The sequence below is a fragment of the Vidua chalybeata genome, chromosome 17, assembly GCF_026979565.1.
Source record: "Vidua chalybeata isolate OUT-0048 chromosome 17, bVidCha1 merged haplotype, whole genome shotgun sequence".
NCBI lineage: Eukaryota > Metazoa > Chordata > Aves > Passeriformes > Viduidae > Vidua > Vidua chalybeata.
The window spans coordinates 6,791,279-6,810,913 of NC_071546.1; the positions used below are offsets into that span (position 1 = coordinate 6,791,279).

Here is a 19,635-nt window from a genome sequence, read left to right on the forward strand (position 1 = left end):
CGCGGGCCCCGCCCGTTCCGGCGCGCCGCGGCCGCGCTTCCCGGGGCGGGGCGCGCCCGGGGGCGGGGGCTGCGCAGAGCTCCGCGGCCCCGCGCTCGCTGTCGGGGCGGAGGGAGCCGAGCGCGGCCGCGGCGCCGCCGCAGAGCCCCGCGCCAGCCCGAGCGGCTGCCCTGCATGAGCTCCTGCGCGCCGGGCCCCCGGCGCTCGCAGCCGCTCCCGGAGGCGGGGCACCGTGGGCACGGGGAACTGACGTGAGCCCCGCCGCGGCGGCCCCGGAGGCGAGGAGGGGCGCAGGGACGAGGGACGCTCGGTTAGCGGCACTGACTCGGCTGCCGAGGGGGTGCGGCGGGGCGGGCGGGTCGGGTGTCCGCGGTGCCCGCGGTCTCCATGGCAGCGCGGCGGGCGCATGACGCGCCCAGGGGCGGTGCCAGCGCCGGCAGCGCCTCGGCGGGGCCGCGGGAGCGCGGAGCGGCCGCGGTGGGGCCGGGGGAGCGCGGGCGAGGAGGGCGTGGGTAGGGATAGGGATGAGGAGAGGGACGGGGAGCGCTGCCGTCGGCGGAGCGCCTCGGGTCTGCTGCCTCCCTGGGCGGGCCGCGGCGCCGCGCCCACCGCCCTCCCTGCCGGCGGCCCTGGCTCCGGCCTGGCTCCTCCGCCCGCCCCCGGAGCGGAGCAGCTCCCGGTGCCGCGCTCCCGGCGCATCGCCCCCGCTGCCCCGGAGGGGCCGCGCCCGCGCGGGGCAGCCACCGAGAGGGGCGAGGCCGGTGCTCCCCCGGGAGCCGAGGTACAGCGCGGACAGTGCTTAGCAGAAAAATTACTGTTTAATGCCTTTAACTGGGTTTTAAGCCAAGCTTCAGGGGTTGTCGCCTGGCTGGCGGCTTTGAAGTCACTTGACGGATTAAAAATAATAAAGCAGTTCTCTTTTTGCTTGTTGCTATCAGTTTCTGTCTTTGCCAAGAGATGGTCTCTGCAGTACTGTGTTGAAATGTGCCCATAGGCGTAGTGCTTTACAGCCAAAGTGCAGCCATGGAAGGCCTTTGGAGGAATGCAGGATGCCAGAGGCAGGGAATCTGAGCCATTTGCTTCTCTGGTTTATCTAGAGAGGGATGTTTCTCATTGCTTGGTGTGTGAGGTAACATAAAACTGCATAGCCTTCGGGTTGGACTCAACTAGCTCCTACCCTTTCATGCTACTTGGCCAAGGAATGTCTTCTCTGCCCACCTGTCCCATTAGTCCCTCTGCCAATGTCACTTCCAACTTTAGCTTGGCCAGTTGGTACCATCTGGGGACTTGCTGAGGACTGCTGAGGGTTTTTTTGTCGCATCTACAGGTTTCAGAAGCTGCAGCTATTTGCTTGTTGACTGGGGGATTCTACCAGGCAGCTTTTCTTTTTCAGGGAATGTTCTTTCATCCTCCTCATTTTCATTCTGTGTGCAGCACACTTTGTTCTCTATCTGTAATGAAAAGAAGATTGAGTTTGTGAATAGGGAAATTCTGCTTAAAATACTGTAGTTGTTTGAGCTTGCAGCTTCTCAGAAGTCTTTTGAATAGTGCGTTTTTAGTGGCTCTGCTGATTTTTCCTTGCCCTGCAGCTACCCCTGCACCACTGCTTTATATGACAGATCTCACTCTGCAGAAGAAGACCGAATTAATTTTTGATGGATTTTAGCTTGGCTTCTGTCTCTCTGTAGAAACTGTGAGAAATTGTTTACACATGGTTGAGAAGAATGTGCTATGAGAGCATGCACATAAGTGACTGACTGATAAACACAATTACGCAACATCATGGTCTATACTTCTTCACAAGAGCTTCTCAACAATTTTATCAGCTCTATCACTGTTGCACTGCAAAATATCCATTGTACAACCAAACATCTTGACAACCCTCTTGTCTGCAGATGCACAGTGAAATCTTTTCAAAGCATGCTTTGGCAGACAACCTTATGTTAAGAGGCTGACCTGAAGTACCCTTTGTATTCATGGTCCAGTCATGCTCTTCTGGAAAGCTGCTTCTACTGAACTATCGATCTGTGTTGGTCCTTCAAAGCATTGTTTGACCAAGACTGTTCTAAAAAGTTTCCTACCTTTTTAAATTTTTAATTCCTGCTTCTCTGGGTTCTCCTGAGCCAAGTCACTTTGGTGTTCAGATCTCTGCCTTGGTAGAGATACCTGTGGTGTCTGTTCTGTGGTGCTGCTGTGCAAAACCAAAAAAATACCTTGAAGATATTTTTCAGAGTCTTGAATCTCTGATTCTTTCCCTGTGTATTTGCCGTGCCTTGAATACTGATTGGAATAGGGAGCATGGTTGCCAGTCTTGAGTGGGTGCTCATTTATGGAAGAAATTTGGGGCAGAAATAAGTGTTAAATATCGTGGTGAGCTACTTTGCATTTGTATACAGCTGAGAGCTTTTTTTTGGAGATACCAAGGTAGTACAATACAACTTGGTTCATCCCTGGTTTAGGTGGTGAGGATATCAGAGGAGCTGCAGGTAGAATGGATGACCTCTTGGTGCTGTGTGCCTCTGCAGTACTTTTCTGAGGATGAAACAGGACATTTATATGGTTATTAAGGACATGATTTAGTGGTGGACTTGGCAGTGTTATGTTTATGGTTGGACTTCACAACCTAAAGGGTATTTTCCAACCTAAATGTTCTATGATTTCTGCAGGATTTCCCCTCGTATCAGCATTTCTGTTTTAATGGGCACTTTCCCTCTCTGAATGAGGCGTGTTCTTTGGGTGGGAAAAGACAAGTTAGAGATTTGTAAAGGCTTCTAGAAACAGACATATGCTTTGTTTTGGCATATAAAGTGCTGTATTTCCTTGTACTTTTCAGTAGCAACTTGCCACTTGCAATACAAATAAAAGACTATGACTGTACTGCAAGAGGCTGAAGGGAAAAGTGGTAATTAGATGCTAACTAGTTATGCATAATTACTCATGGGTAAATTAGTTTTAAAAGTTGCAAATTCAGTTCTTAATACTCAGGGACTAATCTTTGAGCCTTGTCTCTTCACTGTGTATTTGTTGTGTCTTGAACATTGAGTAGATTTAGATGTTTTCTGGTTGTGACTTGGCTTGCTCATGGGAGAGGTAATTACCTGTTCAGTTATTACAGGCTGGGTACTGGGGATGTTGAGGGTGTGCTTCTGCACAGGACTGATGTTTCTCAGGCTTTCAGTTTAGGCCACCATAGCCTTTAATTGCTGGAGAGCAGTGAGTGGAAATCACACACCATTTGGGAGCTGCCTGTCTGTTTCTAGATTTAATAGATGGAAACCTGCAGGTCTGGGGTTGTCATACAAATTGGGCTCTTTGGGGAGTACTGGTTGGATACTGGTAATTGCCCTGATTTGGTGCCCTGAGTCTGCTGCTTTTCTAGGGTCAGTTAATGTCTGCTGCTTATCTGAAAAGCTGGAGATGTTACTTTGAACCTAACTTGACTGGCACTTTTCTGCATGAGGTGTGTTTAGTCTTACAGTCATTTTAATGAGTTTTAAGAAAATACAAGCCACTCGTGGTATTGGTGCTCAAACAGAAAGAGAAGGCCAAGAGTACTGATTTGTAGCCATCTCTGTGAATTGGGATAGGCTTTTCAGAATATAATGAAATTCTGAATTTGGCTTGCCAGATACTTCCCAGTTGGTGGGTGGTAGTAGAGTGGACCAAGTCTGGCTGTCATAGGAGTGCAGGAGGTCATGTAGTCAAATTTTTGGGCAAAAACCACTGTGTCTGACAACTGACTGGGACCAAACCCTGAACACAAGCTTATGCTCTGAAAGGCAGATAAAGAAGTGAAAGGTAGACTTCCAGAGCAAATGCTGTTACCTTATTTTCTGTGATGGATGCTCATGTTTTGGATTTATGCTATTACAGGAAGGGAATAGGATAAAGCTAGCTTTGCCTAAGAGCTTGTTTGGGTACCCTGAGTGGATCAGGTTATCTAAGAAATTTGGATGGGGATGAGTAAACCCCAGCCTGTGGGAGGGAGGCTACCTGGACAGTCTGTTCCTGCTCTCACCTACAGACAGCAGCTGAGCTTAGGGAGCTGCTACTGTAGTAGTCCTGCAGCCTGAGCTCCCAGTACAGACAGTGGGTGACAGATGGGGCTTTGCTGATCAGTGACTCTCCTTCTTGTGAGTGCCCCAACAAGCTCTCAGCAGTATTTCTTAGGTGATGAAGCTGGGCATGCAATTTCACAACATGCTGTTTGTGTGAGGCCTTGATCTCTGCTAATACTGGGTGTTTTGTCCCTGTCAGGCCCAGAAAACCATAAGGCTGGGCTTAGGTGTTTCAAAGCTTGGTGTAGATCCAGTGTAGCAAGTGAAACAGTTTTCAGAGAAGATGCTCACTGTCCTTTCTCTTAACAGGTGTGGAGGTGTATGCTGTTGTAAGGGCACCTGGAGGAGTCTGGAGCAATGCCACCACCTTCAGACATTGTGAAAGTGGCTGTTGAGTGGCCAGGTGCCAATGCCCAGCTGCTGGAAATAGATCAGGTGAGACCTGGTAACCAGATGGGGGAGGAAAAGCACCCCAGCATTGATACTAGAATGTGGGAAGCATAGAAATGGGCAGTATTCCTTTCTGATTGAGAGGAACACGGCTACTGAGGACTCTCTTTCTGTTCTAGAAAAGGCCTCTTGCATCCATCATCAAGGAGGTCTGTGATGGGTGAGTAGTTCTCTGGGAATCCTTGTGGAGAAAGTCTGTCCTGCTGACAAATCTTGCTGGGTTACTGTGGAAGTCTGCTGCTTGTTAATGTGCTGCTAGCACAGTCCATGCTGCCTGCTGCTGGTTTTGGTCATGGAATAGGCTGGGGTTTAAATTGTGAAGAAAAGGCTCTGCTGGAAAATGGGGGCCTTCCATTTTTATTCCAATTCTAAGTGTGTGCATTTGTATGCCTTAGGGTCAGTTTCTCTGAGGATTGGCCCATCCTGCTGTTCTTGAAGTGCAGGCCTGTTCAGGTGCTCCACAGAGTTGATTTAGAGTAGGCTTAAGTCCCACATTGTCCTCAAGAGGAGTTTTCTCCCCTCTTTGGGAGACCTAATTTCCCCTTCTAAAGCTTTGCTTGAAAGTTCTTTTGCAACTTCCTGGGTTCAAGCTCCATTTCCTAATTGACAGCCAGAAGAAAGAGGACAGAGATGCTTAATGTATCCTTCTTCTTCCTTCCAGGTGGTCTTTGCCAAACCCAGAGTACTACACTCTGCGTTATGCTGATGGTCCTCAGCTGTACATCACAGAGCAGGTCAGTGTGAGAGGCAGCAGTTTGCTGATACCCTGGGTGAGAGTCCAAAATGTCTTGGACTACAGTCATGGAACAATACTGGCACTAACCCTTGAGGAGCAGCATCTCTGCTGTCAGAGAGATTCAGACTCAAATGGTGCCATTCAACAGAGGAGCTTTGCTCTGCTCCCTTTGCATGCCTGTAGGTGTGGGGACTCAGACACTCAAATTCAGTACCCTCACAGGGTTGTGTGACATTACTGTGCATACAGATGTGCACTGGAGATCCAGCTGGGTTATTTCCCCCCCACTTTTCCGCAGTTTAAGTTTGGGTTTTCTTTCCAGACTCGCTGTGACATCAAGAATGGAACTATCCTACAGCTGGCAGTCTCCCCGGTAAATGCTTCCTCACCTCCCTGTTTCTCAGTAACTCTCCATGGTGGTGAGCTGTTTCTTACCTCTTGGCTTTTCTTTCTCCTTCTCCCCCAATTGCAGGGGGGGTACCTTTGTTGTGGGCCCTTCCATGCAGTGAGGCACGCACTCTTTGTTTTCCATCCTGCCTGTGGTGTGTGTCTTTCCTTTGGATGCTCTGCCCTTTTATAGGACTTCCTGTCCATAAATCCAGTCTGCAGTTTTAATGCATCTCCTGGATTAGGATGCAGTGAGACACCTGACAAATTCATGCTCAATATGAGTGCACATAGCACGGTCAGTTAGAAAGCAACAGTTCCAGTGACTGAATGATAAAAATTTAAATAGAGACACATTTGATGAAGAGGAGGTTGTTCTTGCTGAATTATTGCTATTGTGCCCTCAAAAGTCATCTTTTGCAGCTTTCTTTTTATTTAAATTCTTAAACCTTTTTTTGTGCAAGTGTCTTGGCATAGAGCTGAGGGTGAGTAGGACTGGGAGAAGATACTTGGGCAAAAGGGAATTAAGAGGATATCAGTGATCTGTGTCTGAGAAATCTTACAGAATGTCTTGTGAATGCACAAAATGAGATCATGCTTCTCTTTGAATCTATGAGACTTTTTATGAATATTGTATTTCTTTAATGGTGTTGCTCCATATTTCTATACCCACCTCCACTCACCTCAGCGAGGAGAAAAACAGGCATTTGCTCTAACATGCAAAACAGCATTTTACTCACCTCCTGCTTGGCTGTAACTGTTGCTGAGAGAAGCCTTTTTTTAGTCTGTCTTAGACTTGCTGACTGCAGCTACTGAATGTGACTTTGCTGCTATCTCTACCCTGGCTCTGCTCTCCCTGCCCACCCATGGGCTTCTGACAGAACGCTGATGCTGGCAGGACTCAGCCTGCAGGTGCCTGGTCTGTAACTGGCACCATCCCTCTTTCCTGCCAGTCCAGGGCAGCTCGCCAGCTGATGGAGAGGATCCAGTCACACAGCATGGAAGCCCGGCTGGATGCCATGAAGGAACTGGCAAAACTTTCAGCAGACGTCACCTTTGCCACAGAGTTCATCAACATGGAAGGGATTACAGTGCTGACACGGCTTGTGGAGAGTGGGACCAAGCTTCTATCCCAGTAAGTTTCCTTTATTCTAGGACTCTGGGAGAAGGCCTCAAATAAGGGACTTATTTTGCTTGCTGAAGTGGCATTAAGCAACTAACCTTATAGCAAATACTGGTCTGTGGAGACAAAGTCTTTCCAGTCATTGCTAAACTTCACGAGGCAGAAGAGGAGACAGTCACGATTGGCTCTGGAGGTTTTCTCAAGCACAGTCACAGTGAACTATGGTACAAATAATTCAGGTGGATTTTCTGTTGCAGTTGTTATATTTCATTGAAAGTAGTTTTAAAGTCTTGATGACTTACTGTAATAACATTTATAGTTCTTCTTATATATTAGCAGCTAATACATTTTTGGCACTTTTTGCAATCTTTCCCCCAGTCTCTTTTATCTTTCTGTCTTGTGGTTATGTATTAAATTTTCCACAATTCATGCTGTGCCTTCATTTTATTTCAAGTCAGGTCCCAATATTTAGAGGACAATTAACTTCCCTTAGTTATTTTTTCTGATGTGAAAATGTGTTTGCTCCTTTGAGTAGCCAAGTACTGATCCTGGTGATTGTGAGTCTCTGGTGGCAGGACTAGGGACTTACTGCTGCTAATTTTAATTTGTGCTTGTAACCAGGAAAAATAAAATATCTTTCTACAAAACAGTAAAATTATCTGCATGAATGCATGCACTTTATTGCTCCCCCAGGTGCCAAAGTGTGTTATTAGGAGAATGTGGTGACATTTTTCTCTCATCCAGCTTGAACAGGCTTTTTTTCTTGCCAGCAGATCTTTTATAACTGAATTCTTCAATTTCTCAGTTATAGTGAGATGTTGGCTTTCACCCTGACTGCCTTCTTGGAGCTCATGGACCACGGTATTGTCTCCTGGGACATGGTCTCCATAACCTTCATCAAACAGGTGAGTTTGGGTGGAGGGGGTTGCCTGGATATTATTTCTTTTCATGCTTTAGTGCATCTTCCAGGAAGACCAAAAGACTCTGAGAAGCTGAGTACTGTCTGAGAGCACAGTGCACCCCCCTTTCTGATCCCTGGCTCACTCAGCACAAGGTGTCCTGGCTGGCAGCAGCTGACCTGCTGCTTGATGTCTTTTCAGATTGCAGGGTATGTGAGTCAGCCCATGGTGGACGTGTCCATCCTGCAGCGCTCCCTGGCCATCCTGGAGAGCATGGTGCTCAACAGCCAGACTCTGTACCAGAAGATTGCAGAGGAGATCACTGTGGGGCAGCTCATTTCCCACCTGCAAGTGTGAGTGTCCACCCAGCAGTGGTGGGATTTATACCAATTTTATGATTATTTGTTTATTTAAAAATACATCCTCTTACATTTGGAACACTTAAAGAGTATTTTTTTTTAAGCATTACCAATATGACAACTTACTTGAACTTTTAAGATTGCTAATGGATTTTATTAAAAAGTAGATCCTAGAAAAAATATGTTCTGTGTTCTGGAAGAACTTGGGCACATGAGTGTTGAACAAAGATATTTAGCTTTAAATAACTGTCCATGTGCGTTCAGTGCTAGGACCAAACCTGCGTTGCACTAGATCAACTTTCCAAAGGTTTTGCATCCAGCTGTCTGTCACTTTTACCCCTCTTTAAATTGTCTCCACTAGAATCTAAGAGCTCATCATCTTCTGGGTTTTGTCCTGCATACTAAGGAAGAAAACAATTGCTTTTCTTGCTTGAAGGGATTAAAAATTCCCTTCATTTCCTTCCTCTCTTTCCAAACAAACTGGCAAATTAATATCTGTCTCTTAGGGCTGTTTGTCTAGGTCAATTCTACTCTTCATTATAAAAAAGCTGCATGTAGTTGTTAGAGCTTTGCACAGGTTGGGTTTTTTCTCAAGCCTTTTAATTCTGAACGTATGGAAAAGCACTCTTTGTGGATGTGATTGATGCTCTTTAATCAGTGAACAGTAGTTTAACCAAATTATACTGCAAACAAAGTAGTGCATCAATGTCACTGCGTGCTTGGAATGCTTATACATTTGAATTTGGTTAACAGAAAAGCTAAACAAGTTCTCCTGAACACTCCAGCATCTTTATTCTGCAAAGAATATATGTTCTTTCAGCTTCATGATTTCTGGTTTAGTCAAACACAGATTTGCTCCTAACATTGAACACACTTGTGCAGATTTTAAAGCAAATTATCTTTGTTCAAGACATCAACTTGTGTGCTTAAGTGCTTCCAGAACACAAATGGTCACTTAAGAAAGCATTCATGCAGGGAATATTTTGGAAAGGGAGGTGGAGGGTGAGTCAGGCTTTGCTGGCGGTTTTCTTGGCAAGGCCATCAGGAGGGAACAGTTCATAACAGAGGATATGTTCTGGAAGAACATGACCATGGAAACAAGTCCAAAGGAGATGAGTTAGAAGAGGAGAAACTAACCTAAAAATTGTTCTGCTTTGTCAAAAAAGCAAGCAGTGTGGTGAAAAGAGCAACAAACCCTGAAAAGGAGAGGAAAAGTGAATGACAGACTTCAGAGACCTGTGCAGCTCGGAGGCCCAAGGAAAACCTAGGATGGTGCATGGAGATTTGCATGTTTGAAGTACAGCAGATTGACCAAAATCAAAAAGATTTGGAAGGGAGCAATAGAAGAAAGAATATGGTTGTTATCCAGACATATGTCAAAGTGAGGAAAATAGGTATTTAAGCTAAAAGAAGTATTGGCTTTAGATCTTTTATAAAAAGATCTTTTATTTCTACATGTATAGTTAAATAAATAAAAAATATGTTTAGAAAAGTATATTCATGCACACATATTCATTTAGGTGATACAGTGGACTTCTGTTCATGAGAAGAGCTTGATGCAGGAGTGCACTGGGTCAGGCTGAGATGGAGTTCATTTCCCCAGGGCAGCCCTCACAGAGCTGTGCTGTGCTCTGAGAGCTGAAAAGGTGTTGATAAAGAACTCAGTGTTTTGGCTGCTGCTGAGCAGTGCTCCAGCATCAGAACTCTCTCTCCAATGTTTCCTCCCCTCATCCACTACCCTTGGGGCTGGGCAAGGTCTTGGGAGGGGCAGCTGACCCAAACTGACCATATGACATCTGTTCAGCAGTAAAAGCTAAGAGAAAGGAGGGATGAGGGTTGGCTGCTATGACATTTGTCTTCCAAAGCAACTGAAGTCTGTGCTGAAGCCCTGCTTCCCAGGAAGTGGGTGGACATCACCTGCTAAAGGGAAGTAGAGAATAAATCTTTTGTTTTCCTTTGCTTCCATGCACAGCCTTTTTGCTTATGCTTTATTAAGCTGCCTTTATATCAAGGTTTTTCCCATCCTGTTTTCTCCCCTGCCTTGTCCTGCTGAGGGAGGGAGGGATAGAGTGGCTTGGCAACCAAAGTCTACCCCCCCAGGAAGAGTTGTAGTATTGCAAACTTGCATTTGACAGAATATCAGGAGGAGGACAGAAGAATATCATTGGCGTTTAGAAGCTTTGTTTTGTGCTGTTTTGAACATGGCAAGTGTAACCACATGCTCTGTGTAAGCTAGGAAGGGGCTAAGCACCTGAAAAAGTTCTGCAGTGAAGCATTTAGTTCCATTGGCTTTTGATGGCTTCCATTGGCATAGGGGAGAAAAATAACTTGCTCCATACCAGTTTCAGGCTGTATCCATGTAGCAGACTGTACCATAACCAGATTTTACAGAGATAGTTGCAGCATTGGAAATAAACTGTGCTGGTGCTGGGCTGCAGTCTGTTCTATCTACTGGATAATGGACCTATCAGTCAGAAATCTGTCAGGTTTTTGCAAATCTTTTGAAGAGTTGGACATCATAAGCATAGGTTCCATGAGTCCTGCTTATCTGTTGAAAATGCAAGACAGCTGTAGTCAGCATTCTCATGGTGCAGGTAGAACAACAAGCTGTAATGTTCTGTACTATCTGTTGCCTTAAAAGCCTCCCTTTTTTCTTTCTGCAGCTCTAACCAAGAGATTCAGACATATGCCATTGCCTTGATCAATGCCCTCTTCCTGAAGGCACCTGAGGACAAGAGACAGGTTTGTTCTTGCCTTTTGACTTTAAACCTGAGTGATGGTTGCTTCCTGGCTGTTTATGCCTCAGAAATCATATTGTCTGGGCAAGGTAGACCTCAGACCTTGCCAAGAACTTAAGTGGCTATTTCAGTATGGCAACAGAGGAGAAAAAGTACCATCCCATTAATAATGTGTCCTGGAGCACACATCTATATTTAGGACATGCTCAGAAAGGATTCTGAAAGACCTTCAGAGACAGGAAGTAATCCTGCAGAGAGCATGGGAAGTTTTTTTAATTGTGTATGGGAGAGGTAGGCTGGCTAGACTCCTTGGGGCTGTATGTACTTAATAAAGAAACACCCACCTCCCTCTCCCCCAAAAAGTGACCTTTCTTAAGTCATAGGGGGATATTCCTGCTGGCAAACATGAGAAATGAAACACTGCCCTGCTCTGAGGAAACTCCCAAGATCTCAGCTACCTGCAAGATGTGCATATGTGTGTATTGTGTAGCTTTGCTGTGTTAAGCCTTTCTTCTCTAGTGCCCTGTTTGTGCCTTATTCCTGGACTCCAAGCTAAATCCTGTCTGCTTCTCTTTGTGCCTTTTTTTTGCTTTCTGCCAGCAGGACAAGCTGCTTAACCCACTAGACCTGCCCATCACTGTAAGTAACTCAAGCCTGGGGGCTGGTCATGTAGGGGACCTGTAGGCATGTTAGCTTTTCTCTAGCTGTGCCTCCTTGTATCCCAGGGATGATGCCCAGAGCCTCAGAGAGTGGATGAAACTAGAGAGAAGGGCGGGAGGACTCCTGGGGATGCACTCAGACTGTGGAGGGGAGAAGGATCAGTAGCAGGAGAAACCCTGAATGGCACACAAGGTCATACAGATGGTCATAAAAGGAAACTGATACTGCAGGACTGATCAGGTGAACCAACTGTAAAACTGGAACAAGGCCTTTAGCAATCTGAATCTCCTTAAACTTACTGCAGCATGAGTTTATAGCCCAAATCTCACTTGTGTTAATGACAGATTCATATCCAGCTGCATCCTTCTAAAGATAGAGCTCTGAAGAGCAGTCATGAAACTTGATGCTGACTGAGGGCTAGAGCATAAATTCTGCCTAATTTGTGACTTCTCCCTTATGGTAATTGTAGTGTAAGAATGTTTTTTTGCCCTGTGCTAACTCCAGGGAAATCACCATTCTTGTTAATAGCTTGATTTGGAACCTTCTGTATTGATATACTGGTAGGTTTTTTTGTTTTCTGCATGGCACAGAGAATGTTCCACTTTTTTCAAGGATGCAGCAGAATGGAAACTGCCATCTCAATAAATGTTACATAATTTCTAAAATTAATGGATATGCTTAATACATGAAAATAAGAAAAAAACATATTCCTCTGTTGGTAATTCAGCAAAGACAGTAGACTTCATAGCAAACAAAATTCCAAGGGATTTTTCATGTTTTTCTCCTCCCTTGAATACAGTCCAAATGACCACAAAGAGCCATGGAGTTGTCTAAGGGACTTGGAGTGTCTTCCATATGAATAGAGCCTGAGAGATTTGGGACTGCTCAGCCTTAAGACGAGAAGACTCAGGGAGGTCTTACGTGTTTAAATATCTGATGGAAGGGAATAAAAAAGAGGGAGCCTGACTCCTCTCAGTTGTGCCTACTGACAGCACAAGAGGCAGTGGGCCCTGCTTAAAACCCAGGAAATTCCACATGAAACGTGCACACCCACACGACATAAATATGAGAATGGTCAAACACTGGAACAGGTTACCCAGAGAGATTAGGAGTCTCCATCAGTGGAGATATTAAAAACCTGACTGGACACAGTTCTAGGTAACCAAATCAGTCTGATATTGCTTGAACCAGTAGAGTTGGACTCTACTGGTCAAGACATCTAGAGTGTAGAGTCAAGACATCCCTTTCAGCATAAATCATTCTGTGTTTCTATGACCATCAAGCAGCAGAGTGGGCCTTACTGGACTCTGAGCAGAGCATAGATCCCTTAGCAGTGGTTTGACTGTATGTGTGCTCATGCTTCTTTCTATGCTGTTTAGAATTGTTTGATTGTCTTTGTCCTTCCCACTTTTTATCTGCTTCAGTCACCTGTTAACTCCATCCCACGTACAATCTAATTCCTTCAGAGAAAGGATTCTTTGTGTCACATGCATGAGCAAATCCTAACAACAGAGCCTTGTCCTATTCTCAGTACTACATCTCACAAATAGTAGTAGAAAATAATGACTCAGAGGGCAGCGTGTTCTCTCTGAAAGCACCTCCTACTTCATCTAGAGGCTCCTTAGATACCTTCCACTCAAGCACTGACTCACTTTGGTTGTAAGATGAGTGCTGCTGAACTTGCAGCCATTACGTCTTGGCTGTCAGTCATTCTCTTGGTTCAGGAGGTTTCTGTCTAGATCAAAAGTGGTAATAGGAACTCTGAACAAGGTTAATGCACACATTTTACCAGACTTCTTGCTCTGTCAAGAGTGATGTTGATACGAGCAGCTGGAAAGTTTTGGATTACTCAGAATGTACAGCTGATTGAGTGCAATTGTCTGAGACTCCACATCTGCTCCCAATTCTCAATCTGCACTGCACAGGAATGTGAAGAGAGATCTCAGACTGTCAGTTCTTTTGGACTTCTTCCAGATGATAAAATGCCCAACGCATTTTTCTTACCCAAAAGATTTTGCTTATGGCAGCAAATTAATGCTATTCACCTTGACATTAGCACAGTGCCATTCTTCTAGCAGGGGTGATGAGGTCACTGGTATGTTACAAAGTGCGTCTTCACAATTCACAGAGAAAGTACAGGTTAGGTTTTTGCAGATGCATGTGTAACTGTTGCTGGAACTGAAGACATCTTGCATCTGCTGTGACTGTTTGTCATCATGACTTGATGTTTGGGAAGCCCTCCTCATCTAGAGAAGGAAGCCATGCAGTCAAGAGGGAAACTGGAAGCTTTCCTCTAAGCATGAAAATTATTAGCCTGTATTTCTGTAAATTGAAATACTTCTGCAAATTGTCCTCAAGCTGATTTCTGATCATCTCTTTAGAAACTGGACAAAGGAAATAAATTTCAGAGGGAGAGTTTTTGAGAGGGAGGAGACCTGAGTCCTGCATCCCATAGCTCTTGTTATCTTGGGTGTTTACCTTGGTATAAGAAGCTGTGAAATGCTAATTGGAGGAAGCTCCTGTGGATGGCAGATTTTTCCTGGGCAATGCACAATATGCTCCCTGCTGCCATATCTCCTAATAGTGAAGTACCATTTGATGTCCAGCATTAAGCTAAATTTGCTTCTGTGCTTTGACTCCGCTAGTGGCTTTCTCCACACTAGTGATGTTCTGTAGTGAAGCCATCTATGAGCTGTGGTGAGATGCTATGCTAAATTGATGGTCTGGAGAAAAGCACTTTGTTGTGTGCCAGTGCTATCTCCAATTCATAGGCTTCTTCCATTTTCTCCTTTCTGCACAGTGTGGGCTTTTTGTTTATATTTCACTCATGTTATTTCGTCTTTAAATTCCACAACAGGAAATGGCTAATGCATTTGCCCAGAAGCACCTGAGGTCTATAATCCTAAATGTAAGTATATCTGGAATGACAAAGTGCTTCCTAATGTCCTCTCAATGGAGGTTTCACTTACGTATAGTGTAAATTCTACTGCCCTCAGGGCACTTGCAGAAAAGTGACTCTTTCAAAGGTAAAACTTATTCAAAAGGGAGTTACCAGGATGCTGCTTTCTGCTCTTGCCAAGCATTATAATTATGCTTCTGGTGGAATATGGAGGTTAAACAACTGAATGTTCATATAGAGAGATGCACGGGCAGTCTGGCATATGCCTAGGGCTAATACCTCAGCTTTTATTTGCATTCTCTTAATTTCTACCCTCTCCTTTATTTTGCAGCATGTGATCAGAGGAAACCGCCCCATTAAAACAGAAATGGCACATCAGCTCTACGTCCTGCAGGTCCTGACCTTTAATCTCCTGGAAGAGAGAATGATGACCAAGATGGATCCCAATGATCAGGTCACTATTAGAGCTGAGTAAGATCTGATAGAATAGGATGTACAAGGGGCCTTATTCCTGAGCTCCCTAGTGCTATGGAATTTGCAGTGGATGGTACATAAAGTTTCAGACTTGCCCTTCACATTGTCAACCTTGAGATTAGGGTATGCTCATGACCATCCTACTGCATTCTGTGGGACTTTGAGATGTAAGTGGGCACTGAAAGTCATATACTCCTTTCTTTACCAGTGTGATGCCAGCTGTCAAACTGGTTATTTACCTCTATGGCAGGCACATCATTTTATCCATTTGCTTGCAGTGTAGGAGGAAAACTGGGCATTTTTAAGGTGTCTGTTACTCTGCTGTATTACAGTTTTTAAGAAGTGCCACAGTATTACCTGAATGCCTAGAAATTGCCTGTAACTAAACTTGCAGTTAAAGAAAAATGCAAACAAATATTTCGAATTTCCCACTGTACTGAAGCTTGCCATTTTGAAATGGGTTGCCTCTGTGCATAGTGTTAATGACCTTTGGCATCTGTGTTCATTGTGTGGAAATACTGTAGTGATTGATCACATCACCATTTCCCTGCCTTCTGTCCTTCAGGCACAGAGAGACATCATATTTGAGTTGAGAAGAATTGCATTTGATGCAGAATCTGACAGCAACACCGTCCCTGGCAGCGGAACAGAGAAACGCAAAGCCATGTACACCAAGGACTACAAGATGCTGGGATTCACTGTATGCACCTCGACTGTAAACCTTGTCAAGGCAATCTGAGCAATCTCCATAGGAGCTGTGGGGAAATAAGGAACAGAAATAGCTGTTTCCTTTACCTTACTTTGGTATCTGAGTTTAGAGATTCAATTACATTCACACTCCTGGGGAATATCGTTATGAATTTGTTGATGGGTTAAATGCAAGGGTTCATTAGGCATTCTCTGGAGGTATTTCCTTACCGTATGCACCTGTGCTATGAAGAACTTGGAACCAGCCTCTCCTCTAGAAAGTTCAGATAGCATTGTCAGCAGGTGTTCAGGGTTACCTCTTGGATAGATGTGAGGGAGTGCTTGATGGACAGGTGGTTTAAAATTCATTTGGAAAAGGTTCTCACACAATTCCTTTGAGCTAATTCATTTGGGTTCTTTCTACACACTCTTTTCACAGAATCACATCAATCCAGCTATGGATTTTACACAGACTCCTCCTGGGATGCTGGCATTGGACAACATGCTTTACTTGGCCAAATTTCATCAGGATACCTATATCAGGGTATGTGAAGCTGCTGATTTTTACAGATGCCAACACCTTAGCAGCTCTTCTTAGTGTGTGTGGCATCCTGTTCTTGTAGATTGTTCTGGAGAACAGCAGCCGAGAAGATAAACATGAGTGTCCCTTTGGGCGCAGTGCCATTGAGCTCACCAGGATGCTTTGTGAGATCCTGCAAGTTGGGGAACTCCGTAAGTGCCATTTATTACCCAGCTTTACAGGCTGCTGGGCTGATGCTTCTAGAAACTGATATTCACAAGCATTTGTACCTTGATCTCACTTCTGCCATGTAAGGAAAGGGCAAGCTTGGAGTTAGCACAGTTGATGTCTGAGTGATAATACCATTATCAAAATAAAGTAATTTTGGTGTGTGCACTCTGGTTCTCCTGAAAAACTGATACAAGCAGAAAGCTTCAACTTCCCAGAGCTTCAGGAGGGCGCTGTATAAAAAAAATAGTCTTGAAACCATCATGAACTTGGGAAAAGTTTGTTAGCTCTGACAGTTTCAAAACAGCATTGTGAGAAAATTAACCACTGTAAGAAGTTCCACCAGAGGAAGGTGGGAAACACTGCAAGCAGTTATTTTAGGGGACCAGGATGAAAGGGGCATGAGTCATAGAGGTTTGCATGGCGAAGTGTGGGGAGAATTGCTGTTGTCAATAAACTATGGGGTGACAAAGTATTGAACTGTCTTAATCTCTTGGAGTAAGTACTGTTGCACACCATCAGTTGTCTGTCACTGTAGTGGACTTTAGTTACTCCTAGTACTTTTTGTCCAATATGCTCACATGGCTGTGGTTTGTTTCTTTCTGAAGCCAACGAAGGCCGGAATGACTATCACCCCATGTTTTTCACCCATGACCGTGCATTTGAGGAGCTGTTTGCCATCTGTATCCAGCTGTTGAACAAGACCTGGAAAGAAATGAGGGCGACAGCAGAAGATTTTAATAAGGTCAGGGTGGAGAAGAAATATTTTTATAAAATCTTTTGCTGATCAGCACATGTTCACTCAGCCTGTACATTTGGTTAAGGAGTAGGGCGCAGAAGCCTGATACTCCTGGCCCTGGTTATACCATGTCAGTTCTTTGCTGCCACTGGGCTGTGCCCTGATACCCTGCTGCCAACAAGAAAGTGACTTGTTTTTCTTCCTCTCCCACCTCTTTAGGTTATGCAGGTTGTTAGGGAACAGATCACAAGGGCTCTGCCCTCGAAACCAAACTCCTTGGACCAGTTCAAGAGCAAACTGCGCAGCCTGAGCTATTCTGAGATTCTGCGTCTACGCCAGTCTGAGAGAATGAGCCAAGATGACTTCCAGTCTCCACCTATTGTGTATGTGCCTAACAAAAACAGTTGCCTTCTATCCATGCCATTATCTCCATTTTCTGCTTACTCTTCCATATTTGATTGCCAGGGAGCTGAGAGAGAAAATCCAGCCTGAGATCTTGGAACTGATAAAGCAGCAGCGCCTGAACAGGCTTTGTGAGGGAAGTAGCTTTAGGAAAATTGGAAATCGCAGAAGACAAGGTAAGGTGACAGTGTCTACTGTATTTTTTCATGTGAAGAGCTGTAGCGAATAAGATCTAATTAATTAATCTGTCAGCAGGCATGTTGCCAGAAAGAAAAGCTGGTTACTTGGCTGTCCATTTCAGCTAGTAGTTTGGAATGGCCCAAAGTGCATTTCTAAGAATACAGCCATCCCCTCATGAATAAGAAGCTGTGCTGAGGAACTGGGCGAGCAGATGGATTGGGTGGAGAGGCTGTAACATAGTGGCTGTGAGACCTTACGTGAATGATCTTGCTCAGCTTACTCTACTTGTGTGTGTTCCAGAAAGATTCTGGTATTGTCGCCTGGCTCTGAATCACAAGGTGCTACATTATGGAGACCTGGAAGATAATGCCCAGGGGGAAGTGACCTTTGAATCTTTACAAGAAAAAAGTAAGTCCTGATTACAGGCTGTGCACTCTTCTGTGCTCTGCTGTCTAGAGGCTGAATATAATCCTAGATAAAGATGAAAGACACAAGGCTGAAGCCTTGACTAAGGGGATACCAACTTTTGGTCCTTGCCCAAATTCTTCAAAACTTGGAATTACTTGATAGTTCTTTTTTAAAAGCCAGCTGCAGGGATGTCTCACGGGCAATGTGTTTTGAAAAACTGCACTAACGAGCTAAAAAACCAAACAGTGTTCAGTTGCAAAGACAAAAAAAAGTTATGTATTTTTCTGGTTAGAATTGCCTGTTTGGGAGTTTTACTTTTTCCTTGTTAGTTCCAGTTGCAGACATCAAAGCCATTGTCACAGGGAAGGATTGTCCACACATGAAGGAGAAAAGTGCACTGAAACAGAATAAGGCAAGTGCTCCCTTTTCACAGTCATTAATATCTAATGCTGTAGTGTTTGAGATTGGAAACGAACAACAGGAGTGAATGATCTCCCCCACTGCAGGTGTGTTGTGTATAACCCCATCTCCTGTCTGAGCCCTTTCCTCGTGTTCCTTTGTGACTGTGAGCTGTAAGCATGATCGTGCTGTAGTCTCTTCAGAATTGCTCACAATACCAGTATGAGAGAGTGTACAGAGCTGCAGCAAGGCAGCTCTCTCGGGGTGGCAGACAGAAGGTGCTGTAATGTTCTGTTCAGTTGGTGAGTGAAAGATTCTTCTCCATTTAGGAAGTGTTAGAATTGGCCTTCTCCATATTGTACGATCCCGATGAGACCTTGAACTTCATTGCACCTAATAAATATGAGGTAAGAAGCGTAGTGGTTAAGCAGTAGAATATATAGCAATTAACTTCAGAGGTTAAGAAGGATCAGTTGCTTCTCATTAGAGACTCGAGCAGGCTGTCACTCACCAGGTTCATTCCTAGAATATGTTGCTGATGCTTAGTATGAACCATCTTTTTTTTTCCCCTTAGTTATCCATTTCATTTAAAAAGAAAAAAAAATCCCACACTAATTTCCCCTAGTCTGGACTGCTACTTTTTTTCCTCCTATGATGCCTAGAATAGGTTTACTTTTTTCATTTGTTATGCCACAGTAGAAACTCTTGTCCTTCTAGTACAACCATGGGCTCACACTTCCCTCTAGGCTTTTAACATCTATTGGAAGTGGAAGTGGGCACTGTGTTAGAGCTGGGGGTGGGATTTTTTTCTCTATATATTAACTCACTCCAGCGTTTCCTGTCTTGAAGTTCTCCAATTTTTGCATGGACAGAAAGATTCGACATAAGGTATCACTTATGCCTGGAGTCGTGAATGACCCCTTCTTTTCCACAGTACTGTATCTGGATTGATGGGCTTAATGCTCTCTTGGGGAAGGACATGTCCAGTGAGCTGACCAAGAGTGACCTGGACACGCTGCTGAGCATGGAAATGAAGCTGAGGCTCCTGGACTTGGAGAACATCCAGATCCCCGAAGCGCCGCCGCCGATCCCCAAGGAGCCGAGCAGCTACGACTTCGTGTACCACTACGGCTGAGGGCCCCGCGCTGCCGCCGGCGCCCGCACCGAGCCCGCCGGGCCGTGCGGCCGGGGCCGCCGCTTGCTGCCGTGCCGCGGGCTCGGGCCGGGGGCCCCGGCGCCGCCCGCCTTTTGTATCGGTTCCAATAATAACCAGTAGCGCTCCTCGCCGC

The 19,635-nt window shown here is 45.1% G+C and overlaps 1 protein-coding gene across 5 annotated transcripts; it reads left to right on the top strand.

Annotated features, from left to right (window-relative positions):
- Positions 1 to 89: 89 nt before the first annotated feature.
- On the top strand, positions 90 to 19,630 carry ELMO2 (engulfment and cell motility 2). 5 transcript variants are annotated; one of them, XM_053958713.1, is made up of 22 exons: positions 90 to 310; positions 4,368 to 4,493; positions 4,628 to 4,668; positions 5,170 to 5,242; positions 5,567 to 5,617; positions 6,585 to 6,766; positions 7,560 to 7,659; positions 7,855 to 8,006; positions 10,676 to 10,754; positions 11,351 to 11,389; positions 14,268 to 14,318; positions 14,641 to 14,763; positions 15,349 to 15,483; positions 15,910 to 16,014; positions 16,094 to 16,202; positions 16,827 to 16,963; positions 17,177 to 17,340; positions 17,423 to 17,535; positions 17,840 to 17,947; positions 18,277 to 18,363; positions 18,680 to 18,753; positions 19,281 to 19,630. In XM_053958713.1, exons 2-22 carry the CDS (start codon positions 4,416 to 4,418, stop codon positions 19,479 to 19,481), a joined length of 2,202 nt encoding a protein of 733 aa, XP_053814688.1. In that variant the 5' UTR covers positions 90 to 310; positions 4,368 to 4,415; the 3' UTR covers positions 19,482 to 19,630. The 5 variants fall into 5 exon arrangements, with proteins under 5 accessions (XP_053814688.1, XP_053814689.1, XP_053814690.1 ...); XM_053958714.1 differs by having other exon boundaries at positions 90 to 278; XM_053958715.1 differs by having other exon boundaries at positions 90 to 251.
- Positions 19,631 to 19,635: the final 5 nt, after the last annotated feature.